At 39.4% G+C, this 15861-nt stretch overlaps 1 protein-coding gene across 3 annotated transcripts in view; it reads left to right on the top strand.

Annotated features, from left to right (window-relative positions):
* SLC12A6 (solute carrier family 12 member 6) overlaps nucleotides 1-15861 on the top strand; it is a 105219-nt gene that overhangs the window by 5505 nt on the left and 83853 nt on the right. Inside the window, exon 1 of one of the 3 annotated variants that reach the window (XM_080680425.1) lies at nucleotides 14301-14439. The exons of the other annotated variants lie outside the window; for them this stretch is intronic. Within the exon in view, the coding sequence (XP_080536551.1) occupies nucleotides 14316-14439 (124 nt within the window). The 5' untranslated portion in view covers nucleotides 14301-14315. Of the gene's footprint in view, nucleotides 1-14300; nucleotides 14440-15861 lie in introns of those variants that run through there. 3 annotated transcript variants of the gene reach the window in all.

The following is a 15861-nucleotide window of genomic DNA, read 5'->3' as shown; positions in this document are numbered from 1 at the left end:
TGCAAAAATAGTTAAGGTAAGTCCCTCCCTCAAGAGTCACCCTCTCTGAAACCTTTTCAGATTCATCCCTATACCCAGATAGAATAGAACTAATCTATTTCTTTAAGTCCCTATATCCCTTATACTTATTATTATTATACTAGAGGCCCGGTGCAGGGACTTGTGCATGGAAAGGGGAGTGGTCCCTCAGCCTGGCCTGTGCCCTCTTGCAATCCAGGACTCCTCAGGGGATGTAGCAGTGTGCAAAGCAGCAAGAAGCCAGGGAGGAGCCCAAGCTGGTGCTGCGCCCCTTGGCCTGCCGGTAGCGCTGCCATGGAGTCGCGAGAGGCTCCTGCTGCCGCAGCTATGTTTGCCAGCTGTGAGCCCGGCTTCTGGCTAAGTGGCACTCCCCCTGTGAGAGACCACCAGGGGGCAGCTCCTGCATTGAGCGCCTGCCCCCTGGTGGTCAGTGCGCATCATAGTGACTGGTCGACCAGTCGTTCCGGTTGTTTGGTCATAACGGTCGCCTAAGCTTTTATATATATAGATAGCAGCAACCTATTTCACTTAATTTTGTTTTGTTTACATGTTATCTTTCTCAATTAGGCTGATGGTTCTCTTAAGGACAGAGACAAAAGTTGTTTTGGTATCTTCAGCACCTAGAATAATGGTGATGCCACATAACTTGTACTCAATAAATATATACTAAGTTGAAGATACAGAGTAAAAGGATGCATTTTACTGTTTTCTGTGGTGTTATGTATATTTGAAAACATCCTATATAATAAAAGCCTAGGTGGCATCACACCCTCGCGTGACGTCATCACAAGATGTTCTCCACAAGATGGCCACACGCACAGTAGAGGCAGGGCCTGGCGGTTGCTCTGCGTGGTGAGGCCTGGAGGTCCCGCAGCTCTGCGCGGTGCAGAGGAGGCCGGTCCCGGCATCTCCATTGCCACGCACAGAGGTGGGGGAGGAGGTGGGTCATGGCAGGGAAGGGCAGTTGTGGGAAATCAGGCCGGCAAGGGAGGGCAGTTGGGGGTGATCAGGCCAGCAGGGGAGGGCAGTTGTGGGCCATCAAGCCTGAGGGGGAGGGCAGTTGTGGGCGATCAGGCCAGCAGGGGAGGGCAGTTGTGGGCCATCAGGCCTGTAGGGCAGGGCAGTTGTGGGCCATCAGGCCCCAGCAGGGGAGGGCAGTTGGGGGTGATCAGGCTGGTAGGAGAGCAGTTAGGCATCAATCAGGCCGGCAGGGGAGCAATTAGGGGGTGATCAGGCTGGCACGCAGAAGCGGTTAGGAGCCAGCAGTCCCATATTGTGAGAGGGATGTCTGACTGCCGGTTGGGATTGGGCCTAAACTGGCAGTCAGACATCTCCCGAGGGGTCCCAGATTGGAGAGGGTGCAGGCCGGGTTGAGGAACACCCCCACCCCGTGCACGAATTTCATGCGCCGGGCCTCTAGTCTATAATAAAAACTTTAAAATCGTTGAGCTGCAATTAGGTGCTTTAATAGAAAAGGCTTTCTTTTATAGAAGTTTGTCATAGAATGCTCTAGATAATTTGATTAAATGCCAGTGATTGGTAAAGTGGTGCTTCATCTTCTCTTTTATCTTTAGTGGTCTCTTCTTTGTCCTCACTAATCTTCCCACCAAGGGTTTCATTCTTTTCCTCTCAGTGGCATGTTCTTAATTCCAGATTCTCATAAGCTTTGCTTTGATATTACCTGTACTGGAATAGAAAAGAAAGAAGAAGATACTCTTGGGGACCTGGGGACCTCATAAAAGTCATGCTTTCCCATTTTAATTAAGGCTGTTAGAAAAAGGGGAATGTTTCTCATGCTGACTTTTAAGGCAATTTATAATGGCCTATGAGTATGACATGCTCTAAACTTTTGGATAGTGGACTCTGTTTGCCTAATAAATACTTGTGGACCAGCAAGACCCTTGTGCAAATTCTAAAAAGGCACCCCTTCCAAACTTCATTGGAGAAGGGCAAATTGGATTTTGGCCCACAGCCTGCAGCCCCCTATCCTTTTGGCCTGACACAATCTGCACAGCTAGATGTGGTGGTCTTGTTGACTCAGAATAATGTAAATTATATGTGTTTTAATTTCTTGGTGATGTGTTTCTTAACAGTGGGTATGAAAGTTTAGAGGCCTGTATTATAGGAATTATGAAATCATTTTATTTTGTGAATGGGTAAAACAAATGCAATATTTTAAGTGTTATAAGTAAATGGAAAAACAAGATATTGCCATTAAAACCCTAGGATTAGTGCTTTGCTCTATTTTTTAGAATGCCAGCAATTAAATATGAAGATATGAACACAGAACTTCAGAACATATAATACATACACACACAGCACTTTGCTTTAACTGTGGAAGTTCAGAAGTTGATTAATAGGAAATATTACAATTTTTGCTCAGTTCTACAATGTTCATTTGTCATATTTTAAACATTTCTCATATTCAGATACATTTTACTTTTGAAGGATTTTAAACCACCATTAAATCATTGGAGGAATTTAGAGTTAACAAAATTTCATAATCAAGTCAATATTCTATGTAAGTTAATCTGAGAGACTGCAAAACCTTTGGCTGTCTTAATTGAAAGAATGTAAGGGCTGAAGCTTTTTATTTTTTTTTTCCTTCTAAAATTGATTTCTTTTTTTTTTTGCAATTGAAAAGTACAGATATGGGAAACAAAAGCCTGTATAAGTTATAAGGAAGTGACAAATATGTTTATATCTTAAGTCTAACTTTGGGTTGTTGTTTTTTCTTTTTAAAATTTTCTGTTATTTTAGCTCAGAGCTGGGTTTCAGTCTCCGGTTTCCTTGCTAAATTAATCAGTGTCAACTTCTGCTTTGCATTTTTATTACTGCATTGCTAAGCCTTATTACATTTTTATGGCCTTGAGAAATTTGTGCAAGATACTCACTTGATAGTATTCATCTATTTACAGTTGGAACCATTTGGTAGGTAGCTTTAATTTTTAGGAAAGTGGCATCTGAATTTCCTTCATTTTACCAGCTGAGTCTGCTTTTACCTTGGGGTAAGGCTATTCATTTTTTATATTGCTAGTTTTAAAAAAGAAAACACTAATAGTTAAACATTCTTGTATATACGTGTACATTTTCATTTTGCAGATCTATGAGAAATTGAATTCAACAGAAATTTATCTTTATCTTTATTCTATTTTGAGAGTATTAGCCCCTAGCTTTTAAAAAATATCTAAAATAATACTTCTTTTCAAGGCTGGTTAATTTACATCCTAAAATGCATGTAAAAATTATGTTTTGTTGATTTATTTTTTTCTAGTTTAGCAGTGTGCTAGTTCAAAAAATAATTTAATAACTAGTAGGAAATAGAAAGTGCTCTTTCCTGACTATCAGATAAAGTTAATTCTTTCCTTTCCTAAAAATCATCAGTTTTGATTTTTTTTCATTAAAAAAAAGTAATTTTCTTCTGAGGTAAGATGGGATTTCTTATCCAGGAGAAAACTGAAGCTGATATGGTTAAATAAGGAAAATGTGTGTGATTCTGATACCATTCTTGTCATTACACTTTCTCTACTATACTAACAATGGTTGGCTCTGTTGAAATATTAATTAAGCTTCGGTTGTATATTACAGAAGAGGAAGCATAAAAGAAATGCAATTTTTGTTTTGGGTACATTTTTGCAATTACTTTGGCATTGGGGGCATTAAAGGAAATAGTGGGGTGCAGTTAATAAAATGGTGTTTCCCAAATAACTTAAGGTTCTACGTTCCTAAAAGAAAATCTATTCAATGTGTATTTTACTGTTGTTGTTTTTTTAACACAAATGATGTGCAAATACCAGGGCAGTGTAGTAGTGCTGAATTACCTGAACAGTTATTGATTTAGTTAGTTGCATTAGTCCATCTGTCCTAAAGTTAATAAATATTTGTATTTTGACCCAAGTACAAATCTATTTTAAAATGTTTTGTTGCAGGGGAGTGAGGAAGTAATAACTTATAAAGACACTTTTTCTATGAGATGAAAATTAACCAGGACATTTTGTTTTGAATTGCGTTTTCATTTCCTTTTTTGAAAATATGCCCTAAGTTTCGACAATATGTTGCTTAATGTCTATTTTTATTTTCTATACACTATTTATAGTATTGACTAGAAGCTTATCTAGCAAGTATTTCACAATAAAAGAATGAAATGTCACAACAGAAATGAAATAACTGCCAGTGCTATCTCTTTGGTTGGTGTTTCTTGGGTTCCATCATACCTGGACTATAATGACATTAGACTAATGAAAGAGATGGGCAGCCTTATATAGGAACTAACAATATTGTAAGAAAAAAAAAGTAACAGTGGAAACTGAGGGCTCAGAGTACTCAGATACTTTTGATAATGCCTTTTTCGTATTTGGGTCAGCAGCCAAAATGACTGACTTAGCTATCAAATTAAAGTAGCTATTCATCAACTATCCTACTGCATTCTTTTCTCTAGTAAAGACTCACAAGTTTAGGTCCCTGAAGAAGTAACTGGGTAAGGTGATAGTATGTTGTGCTCTGAAGGTTCTTTCTATGCTTATAATATATTTGTATGTATAGTCCTGGTTTTATATTGCCTTTTAGTCTATTCCTTAATTGGATAACAAGATCTCGAGTTCCTTGTCCTTTGGATTCCTCTTTCCTGGCACATAGTGGACACTCAAATATATTGAAGAATGCATGATTTCTTCAGCCTCAGCAAAGCAGATTTTCCTGAAGTTTAATTTGGAGAACTCTTTGTCTTCCTTCTCTACAATATTATGAATCCATCAGAAAATAATGTGTTTTTTCTATGAACAGTATTACCTTGCAGTTGTTTACCCCCAAATGCATTATACAATATTAATCATTGATGTCATTTTATAAAAATCAATTTTCATAGGCAGTCTTATGTAATTTTGAGATGTAGAAAGTGTTTATTTTTTTAAAGGAAAATGTACTTCTTTTTTAAACGTGTTTTTTATTGGCTTTCTCTAAAGTCACTAGAAGGGAGAGGGAGAGAGAGATAGAAGCATCAATGATGCGAGAGAATCACTGATCAGCTGCCTCTTGCACTCCCCCTACTGGGGATTGAGCCTGCAACCCCAGGCATATGCCCTGACTGACCAGGAATTGAACTGTGACCTCCTGGTTCATGGGTCAACACTCAACCACTGAGCCACATCGGTGGGGCGAGATGTAGGAGTTTTAAGTCCTTGCTATCCATGGTAGTTGATCCTCACCAAAATAATTATTTAATTCTTTCTATAATTGTCTACATAGTAAGGTAAAATTTAGAATTTGTGACCATTTTGATATTTTAAACTAATATTTACTGTTGCAGTATCTGAGGGAGAAGGGTTTGCTGAATATGGTAAATAAGGAAAACATATTCTAAAGAATGAGAGCCAGTATACTTTTCAGGCTCCAGTTATAGCTCTAAAGTTAAATAATGAACTTCTCATTCTCTTTTTGCTAAAATGTTTACAAGATTCTGTAACACAGGGCTATTATGAGAGTGTAGTATGCAGACAGTGCTGGTCCATGAGCTGTTTATTACCTGTCTGTAAGGCCATGAGCTCAGAAATTGAGAGTTTGTAAGGAACTTGTATAGTAGTTTGATAGAATAATTTTATGTCTTTTGAACTTAATAAAAATTGAAACTTACGTTTTGTGTATTTTTATTTCATTTTCTAGTAATTTTCACTTTTATTTTTTAACAAAATTTTTAGCCCACAATGAATATAGTCCTTTACCAGAGATAATCTGCAAAACACTGTTCTCAAGAAATGGTTCATAGCCTTTCATATGTTTACCTAACCCGAATGATACCACATTCAAGGGGATGTGAGGTAGTGTTTGCCTACCAATGGCCCTTTGAAGCATGAGTTATCTGAATGTGGTGGGGCAGTGACTTAGTCTTTCATGCAAGTCTGATATTTTTCTTAAGAATCTCTGCTCTAGCACATATTATCTCTTTCCTCTCTCCATGTAACTCCATATTTGAAGTTAGATATTTTAAAGAAATTCAGATCTTTTAGTTCTCAAACACATTTCTCTCAACAGGATGAATTATTAGATTGACTAGTGTCCTGGTGCATGGATTCATGCACATTGAAAGGAAATAAATTAGAAGAAATATTTTAATATCACTATTCGTCCTTTCTTTATAATAGAAGTGTCAACCAAATTCACAATCTACAATGACACATTGAAACACACATGTGCGATTGGCACCAGTGAGAGCTTTATATGTATTGCTCATGCACGAGTCAGCTTAGCATTTTATGTATATAGAATGAACTTGCTTAATTAGACCTGCTTTCTGATTTAGCTAAACTTTTTCCAGCCCAGTGAAGCACCCCAACTTCTCTTCCAGGTAGTTGTCAGCAACACAGCAGTAAATATCAACACAAAGCAGATTATTATTGTAGATCACACAGGGAGAACAAAGGGTAAAATATTTAACTGCAGCAGTGTTTGACTATATTCTGCGCAGTGAGAAAACATGAAGTCATTTTCAAATTCCACCATTTCTTCTTTCAGTCAGGTCAAGTTTCTAAGCTTTCTAAATCTCCATTTTCTGGCTAATGAAAAGAAAAGAGGATTCTACCGAGTCTCCTATCTACCTACTCCAGGACTTCTGTGAGGATCAAATGAGATGAGGCACGTGAAAATGCTTCACAAACGTTTGGTTAAACTGTGAAATGTTTGCACCTGGCTATAAAGCAAGTTGGGTTCCTGGGCTGAAGAAACTCTAAGGAGGCTAGTTGCTAGGGAGAGGAAGCCAGGCATTGCTATCTGACATCATTACCCGGTGCCCACAGCAACTATTTCTGGGCTGGGCTGGGCTGTAGGCCGCATTTTGTGCCATGGGGTCTTGGCAGCATCACCTGCGATTTGCTGGGATGTCATTCCAGGGTGATGGCGTGGCCTGTGTCCCACTTAAGAGAAGCTGAGTTTTGGTTTGTCAGCGCCAGGTCTGTGGTGCTGTTTATTTTTAAATGGCCAGTGCATGTAACGGCAGCTCCTGCATTGAGGGTGAGCCCCCGGTGGTCAGTGCGTGTCATAGATACTGGCTGGGCAGACACTTAGCCTTTTACATATATAGATGGCCAGTGCGTGTCACGGTAGCTCCTGTGTGGAGCGTCTGCCCTCTGGTGGTCAGTGCGCGTCATAGCTGCCCGTGGGACAGACACTTAACCTTTTATATATATAGACTAGAGGCCCGGTGCACAAAATTCGTGCACAGGTATGGTGCCTAGGCCTGGCCTGTGATCAGGGCCATCTTCCCTAGCTGCCCACAGCTGGCCCCGCCCTCCCCCACCCCCAGTTTCCCATTCGCCATTGGGTGATTGGTGCCTGATGGCTGGGGGAAGGGACAAAGAGGTGGTCAGTGTGCCTCATAGTGACTGGTCCAGTAGTTGTTCTGGTCATTCTGCTGTTAGGGTCAATTTGCATATTACCCTTTTATTATATATGATAGAGGCCTGGTGCATGGGTGGGGGCCAGCTGGCCTTCCCTGAAGGGGGCCCTGGATCAGGATTGGGGGTCCTGGCTGGGGGGCGGGGCCGGCCTGGGCTTGGGGCCGCTGAGGGTTTGCAGGCCAGCCATGCTCCCAACTTTGTCAGGAAGACGTCCGGTCTATCTGGTCTAATTAGCATATTACTCTTTTATTAGTATAGATCAGTGGTTGGCAAACTCATTAGTCAACAGAGCGGCAAACCGCGGCTCGTGAGGATAAAACATTAACCTTTGTAGCTCAGAGTTCTTCATAAATTTACCTTGAGCCAGAACATTATTTTGTGTAGTGAAAGGATTTTTAAAAATCTATTAACCACCAGTATGTGCAAAGCCTTGTACTAGCTGCTGAAGAGGAATAAGAATAGGGCACAAGTTGTGCTGTTAAAGGTTTAATTAAAATCTCATTTGTAAGATATGTAAAAAAAAGTGTAATATAGTTAGTTTCTACTTGTACTTATTTAGTTGTTAGCTAGTGGTTGCAACGATTCAACAAGAATACTACCCTAGCCCTGGCCAGTTTGGCTCAGTGGATAGAGTGTCAGCTTGTGAACTGAAGGGTCCCGGGTTCGATTCTGGCCAAGGGCACATGTCTGGGTTGCAGGCTTGATCCCCAGTGTGGGGCGTGCAGGGGCAGCCGATCAGTGGTTCTCTCTTATCATTGATGTTTCTATCTCTCTCTTCCTCTCCCTTTCTCTCTGAAATCAATAAAAATATATTTTAAAAAAAAAGAATACCACCCTAAATATTTTGAAATAATATTAGAAGCAACTGCTTGGAAATAAATTCCACTTTCTTTACTACTTCTTATAAAAACACCATTTCTAATAAACCAAATACTGTAAGCACAAAACTATTAATATTAACTGGTTGCAATTTTAAAGGGTAAGTGTGGCTAGATGTCAATAGTGGATAAAGCTCTCAGAAGGGTGTCTTCAAACTAACTATAGGAGATTAGGAGAGATTCATAAGATTTGAATCTGTTTCTATATCAAATTCTTTGCTCAGCACTCCCACTGAACTTGTGTGTGTGTATGCATGTACACATGCACACTTAAGGTATTTGCATAAGACTTTGTCATATGAGGTGTGTGAGAGATGGAGAAAGAAGTCTGTGAAAAGGTGTGGACAGATAAGATGAATTAAGTCTACATTGTGTGTGCTCATGAAATCTAGTCTGTTCTATTTTATATGTCTCCAGCTTTTTACTAGCATGCTGGTACCTTTGATCAAGCTTTAATTGCATTTTTTATTTAAAAAAAAGAATGTTACTGAACATGTTACTAAAATCTCAACATCATATCTACAAGATGCTCTCAAGAATGAACAGAATGACATTTGGTAAAATTCCTGCATTCAAAATGTATGTGGCTTTTTAATTCTAGGGATTTGGGTTACTGCTCACTTATTATAGTTTTCTTGCATCACAGATCCATTTTTAGCATGAATTACTAGATTCTTTTTTAGAATCATTTGAGCAATGAGATTGTGTGTTTCTAGATTATTTGTATATCTTTTGCACAATACAGTTCCCAGAGGAAATACATGATTTGCTCTAAAATTTATTGACTTTTCATAATATAGTATAATAATGTATTATAATCTGATAGAAAATCCTTATTTGAAAATAAATTTCCATTGACTTTCCATTAACTGTTTTAATCTTTTCACTAAATCTAACTTGTCTTTGTTTATTTAATAGATGGGTTGAATAAAACAGTGCTGGTTATCATAAGTTGTTAGCTGTGATTAAAAATAACTAATTAGTATAGCATAATAAATTGTACTTTGAAAATATTACCCAAATAGACCCATTCTGCTAAAAAAAAAAGGGCTTTTTTTTTTTTTTAAAGCAGACATAGTCACAAAAGAAGTGTTTTACTGAAAGTAATTAGTAAAATAAGTATAATGTGTATAATATTTGGCCTAATGTATAATGGAGTAATCCTATCCTATATTATAAAAGCCTAATATGCTAAGTGTCCAGTCATACGTTCAACCAATCAAAGTGTAATATGCTAATGATATGCTAAGGCCACTCAACCACTCGCTATGACGTGCACTGACCACCATGGGGAAGACACGCCAACCAGTAGGTTAGTTTGCTGCTGGGTCCAACTGAGCAAGACAGGCCAGACATGCCTTGGAGCCCTCCCAAGGTCCCTCCCCAGCTGGTCAACCTCCTGTGTCCCTCCCTGGCCCTGATTGTGCACCAGTGGGGTCCTGCGCCCTCTCACAATCCGGGACACCTTGGGGGATGTCGGAGAGCCGGTTTCGGCCTGATCCCATAGGCTAGACTGAGGGACCTCACTGGCTCACAAATTCGTGCATCGGGCCTCTAGTCCTATATAATAAAAGGCTAATGTGCAAATAGACCAAACGGTGGAACAACCAAACAACTGGTTGCTATGACGTGTGCTGACCACCAGGACGTGCACATGGAACATAGCGGGCATTGGGCGCGGCGGGATGGTAGAGCAGGTGAGTGGGGGCGCCAGACCAAGGCAGGGTGCTGGTTGCTGTCATTGGGGCGAGCCTCTGGTGGTTACTGAAAATTCTTTGCTCCCATGTACCACGGTCCCGCCCGGTGCTCACACCCACTACTGGCGCTGGCCCTGCTCACACCTGCAGCCATCAGCAGAGCCGCCGCTCGCACCCACTGGCACAAAGGATGGGCTGAGACCTGCCCCAGTGCCCACTGCAGCCTCGCGGCCCACCGGCTCCTAGTGCTATTATAAAGGCCTTTTACCCTAGCCCAGTGGTCGGCAAACTCATTAGTCAACTCATTAGTCAACAAAGTCAACCACTGCCCTAGCCTGGCTTATATCATACTACTACTTTAAAAAAATACCATATATTTTTTTAAAGTAAATATTACAAACCCGTTTGATGACTCTAATTTCTAACAACATTCAATACTCTAAAATCAAAGTACTGTAAAAGCATTTATGTAACTGCCTAAACCTTACATGAAACAGAATTTGAGCCATAAGTGATGTGCTTTTATATTTAGATGCTAAGATTTTTTAGATTTTAGTTGACAGATACTTGGGTTGTTTCCTATTTGGCTGTTATGAATAAAACTGCTGTAAACATATTTGTTCAAAAATTTTTAAATGAACATATGCTTTTATTTCTCTTGGGTAAATAAATACCTAGAAGAGAAATTGCTGGGTCATAGGGTAGATGTATGTCTAAATTTATTGAAAACTGCCAGACCTTTTTCCAAAGTGGTTGTACCATTTTACATTGCCACCAACATTTGCTCTACATCCTTGTAGCAGTTTCAATTGTGATTTTAATGTGCATTTCCCTAATGGCCAATAATGTTGGGCACTTCTTCAAGTGTTTATTAGCCATTTGTGTAACTTCTTTTATGACTTGAATGTTTAAATCCTTTACCCATTTTGTGTTGAATTGTTTTATTACTGAGTTGTAAGGCATTTCTGTATGTTCTAGATCAGGGGTGGGCAAACTTTTTGACTCGAGGGCCACAATGGGTTCTTAAACTGGACCGGAGGGCCGGAACAAAAACATGGATGGAATGTTTGTGTGAACTAATATAAATTCAAAGTAAAGGAGCGGAGGGGAGAGCAAGAGAACCCTCCGCTCTTTCGGCTCCGCGGGCCGGATAGAACAGCTGAACGGGCCGGATCCGGCCCGCGGGCCATAGTTTGCCCACGGCTGTTCTAGATACAAGTTCTTTGTATATTTCCTCCTAGTCTATGACTTATCTATTCATTTATATAATGGTGTCAGTTCATTGTATCTTTTTCAACATTTTATTACGAAAGCTTTCAAATATACAGAAAGTTTAGACTTTTATAGTAAACTAGAAGCCCAGTGCATGAAATTCGTGCACTGGGGGGGGGGGGGGGTCCCTCACCCCGGCCTTTGCCCTCTCACAGTCTGGGAGCTCTTGGGGGACATCCTTAGTGCTGCTGCGGAGGCGGGAGAGGCTCCTGCCACCACTGCTGTGCTCGCCAGCTGTGAATCTGGCTTCTGGCTGAATGGCGCTCCCCCTGTGGGAGTGCACTGACCACCATGGGGCAGCTCCTGCATCATCCTATATAATAAAAGGCTAATATGCAAATTGACCAAACAGCGGAACAACTGGTCGCTATGACATGCACTGACCACCAGGGGGCAGCTCCTGCATTGAGTGTCTGCCCCCTGGTGATCAGTGTGTGTCATAGCAACCAGTTGTCCCACTATTCGGTCAATTTGCATATTAGCCTTTTATTACATAGGATAACCACACACTCACCACTCAGCATCTGTCATTAACATTTTATACTTGTCCTATCACATGTCTTCCCATCTTATTTGTGCAACTCAATGTAAATTGCAGGCATCAATTAACTTCTCCCAAATACTTCAAAATGCATATTATTAGATTTCAGTATTTGTTTACAGATCTTTTTCTTTTAAGGCAAACTTTATACAGTGAAGTACACACATTTTAAGTGAACATTGACTGAGTTTTTACAAATTTATACACCTGTGGAACTCTAAACTCTATCAAACTGTATATTACCATCACTTGGAAAGTTCTCTCATGCCCCATCCCAGTTAATCACCTTCATCTTGCCATAGGCAACCATTATCCTGTTTTTTTTGTACCATAGCTTAATTTTGCCTGTTCTAAAACCTCATCAGTGGACTCTAATATTATCTTCTCTTTTGTTTAAGGCTTCTTTCACATAGCATCATGTTTTTTCGTTTCATCCATATTGTTGCATTTCTCACTGATTTGTTCCTTTTTAGAGCTGAATAGTAGTAATTCTTTGTCTGAATTTATCATAGTTACTTTACCCATTCTCCTGTGGAGTACACCTGGTTGTTTCCAGGTTTTGGCTAATAGCAATAAACTGCTATGGACATCCTTGTACAAGTCCTTTTATGGGAATATGTTTTCATTTCTGGGGTGAATACCTAGAAGTGCAATTGATGGGTTATAGGGGAAAGTTCCAGACCCTTTCCAAAGTAGGTGAACCAGTAACCATGTGTGAAAGTTCCTTTTGTTCACATTCTCTCCAAATTGGGTGTTGTCAGTCTTATCAATTTTAACCATTGTGGTGGTGGAGGTATAGTGATACCTCATTGTGGTAGTTTAATGTACCTAAAACAGCTATTTCTTACATCCCACCCTCTCTAACCACTCCTCAGACATAGCACTTTACTACTTTCTCACCCACAGTTTTTCTGTACTATAACTTTGTCTTCACTTTCTTTATGTCCCTGCACTTTTACTTATAGCCCACTGTAAGAGAGAACTATTTTAAAATTGCTGACAACTATGGTACCAAAGCATCAAGTTAATAAACAAATTACTCCTGTCATAGATTAACAGGAATTTGTTACCTTCCTACTTGTTTAGTTTAGGGAACTTTTTAGATGGGAGAGAAGACGGGATAAAATTGTACAAGGCTTAGATGCACAAGCTGTACACAGATTTATAAACACAAGTCATTTTTTTCCTGTCCATCAACTATAGACGATTAGCCATAACACAACTCTTTTTAAAAAACGTATATTTTTTAGTGATTTTAGAGAGTTAGGGAGAGGGAGAAAGAAATAGAAACATCAATGGTAAGAGAGAGTCATTGATCAACTGCCTCCTGCATACCCCCAAGGGGATGGAGCCCACTACCTAGGCATGTGCCCTGACTGGAATCAAACTGTTACCTCCTGGTTCAACCTCAGCCACACCAACCGGGCTAATTCAACTGTTTTTAAGACAAATATGAAAGGCAAGATCCTACTGGAAATATCCAGTGGCTCTAAAATATTCAAGAATTTGGAATCCAGAATATAATATTGAAATCTTTGATAATTTGGTAGTGTTTTAGGTTCCTTTGAATCAATTAGTAGAATAGCTATCTGAGTTGTAAGTATGGAAAAATCACCCAGGTACTACTATACTACCACACCTGACTTAGTTTCTTTCAATGATAAAAGTAGTTACAAAAACTCAACAGGTCAAACTGTTCTCTTTCCCATATACTGTATAGAAGTAATTCTCAACCTTGGCTGCACCTTAGAACCACAGGGAGTCTGTTGCCCAGGCTCTACTTGAGAGCAATTCAATCAGAATATCTAGGATGAGACCCAGGCATCAGTGGTTTTTTTTTAAGTCTTCCCAGGTGATTCCAGTGTGCAGCCAAGATTACTAGCCAGTGCTATACAAGAACTCATCAAATGAAATGTAGGTAATATATGACTTTGTGTGCTCCCCCCCCTCCCCCGCCCCATGAAACATCTTCTATGCTGCCTACCTACAAAGGTATTAGAAGTTTTTAAGCTGGGCTTCACCACTTATAAGCTCTGTGACTGGGCAAGTTCTTTAGCCTGATGATTAAATGAGATCATAATAAAAACTTCCTAGTGCAATGAAGAGCATAGAGTAGGTCTTTAGCAACTATTGGTTCCCTTCACTTTTGGAAGTGGTGCATATTTGAATGAATGTGGGTAAGCACACAGTAGGCTGTAGTGCATGAATTCTGCCCACTCTCCAGCTTTTGGCAGCTCTCGGAAAGGAAAGCTGCCTAAATAGTTCTTGGGATTCTTGAGTTTAATAACCATAAGCAAAGGGTGGAGTGCTAAGTGAAAGATAAATGCTGTGGAAGGCGTGTCTTCCAGTGTTCCACTCCCTCTAAGGTTGTTGATCACGTGAGCTGAAAGTACTTCCCTATTCCCAGCGTCAGTCTCCCTTAGGCAGTGTCTGAGCCTGAAAGGGACACAGCTAGGAAGGGGTGGGCGGAGTAGACTGGCAGGAAGTTTAAATACAGAAAAAGCACAGGATTTCAATAACAATGCCACACTTTACCGTGACTAAGGTAGAGGACACTGAGGAGGAGGCAGCAGCTTCAGTCCCCCCAGAGGGGGAGACCAGCTTAGCAGAAATAAAAGCCCGGATTCAGCATTCAGATGAACCAGGTAAGTACTCAACTTGGGAGCTTTGGGAACTTACAGGGTTTTTCGGGAGAGAAATGGTAACAAATATTCAAAAGACCTCCTGCAGATGGAGAAAAAATATTGTGGTTAAAGTGTTTTTCAATCAACTGTTTCACTCCCTTGTATATCTGATAACCTCTTTTCTCACATTCTGGTTTGTTTTTCCCCACAATGAGTTCTGTGTTCATTACCTACGGTGAAATTGAATCGGTGGCAGTGTATGAAAGGAGTTTTCAAGCAAAAAGAAAGCCACAATAAAAGTCAATTTATGAGCAATTTAGAATTCACCTTTTGCTCAGACAATTTAAATTATATCTGGAAAAGTACATAAAGAGGGAGCATGGTTGGGTAGTTTTGTACAATGGACTTTGCACTTGTGACTTCTCAAGTTATTTAGCATTTTGCCTCAATTTACCAGTTAAACAGTAACTTAATAGTGAATGGCCTAAGAATTCTTTAATGAAAGAACAAAAGTACATTATGGTGACTAGCATAGTATTGGGTTTAATAAATTTGATGAATGTGATTATCCCTATTATTTTCTTTTAATAGTAACAGTTACACTTCCTGAGGGAATTGTGGTTTTGGATTTTTCAACATGCAATTAAAAGCTTGGTTAATATTATAGTATTAAATATAGTTGTAGTTTGAAGCCCTATTTTTTAAGTCTGTAAATTTTATAAATTGTCAAAAACTTCTCTAGTGCATTAATGAAGGCTAAGGAAATAATCTCTCAAAATTCCTTTTGATTTTAACTTTTCTTTACAGCAGTAACACATCAATTCCTTGCTATAAACAGCTGTTTACCCTCTCCTGTATTATCAAGCCTTCATGAATTTTTAAGAATCTTTAAAGATAAGGACTATCAAAAACAAATTTCCTTTTTATTTTTTTCTGCCTAGTGAGAGAATTTACTAGGGAGATAAGAAAGAAAGTTTTATGGAAACTCTTTGTCTGCCTGGTTATTTTCACTTTGCTGAATTGTCAGGGTGATAAGAAGTTGAAAGTTTAACCTACTTTGAACTTGAACTTGATTTTCCACAACTTTAACCCAAATAAGTTAGGTTCTCCTTCAGAATTGTGTGTTTGAAGCTACACTTTCTTAGTTGTTTATGTTTGCTGCCCTTAAATTGTAATCTTTTTAGGCTTTTGTCTTTGCTATTCTTCATTAATTTCACAAAATGCAGACAAGTGAACTCTATCTGTATCTTATTTCACCTCTCATTGTTTTTTGTCTTCTCTTCACCACCTCTGTTTTACTATTTCATCTTTACTGGTGCCAGAGTGTTTGAGGAAACTTGCTGTATTCAGATTAGAACAGTGTTGAAGTCATTTAATCTATTATCAGTCACCTAGAAAAACCATAAACATTTTTTTAATAGCAACCAACCCTTTAATAAGTGA

Source organism: Plecotus auritus, assembly GCF_963455305.1.
Source record: "Plecotus auritus genome assembly, chromosome: 1".
NCBI classification, from domain to species: domain Eukaryota; kingdom Metazoa; phylum Chordata; class Mammalia; order Chiroptera; family Vespertilionidae; genus Plecotus; species Plecotus auritus.
Note: the sequence above shows the minus strand (reverse complement) of the source record. Positions and strands in the feature narration are given on the sequence as shown.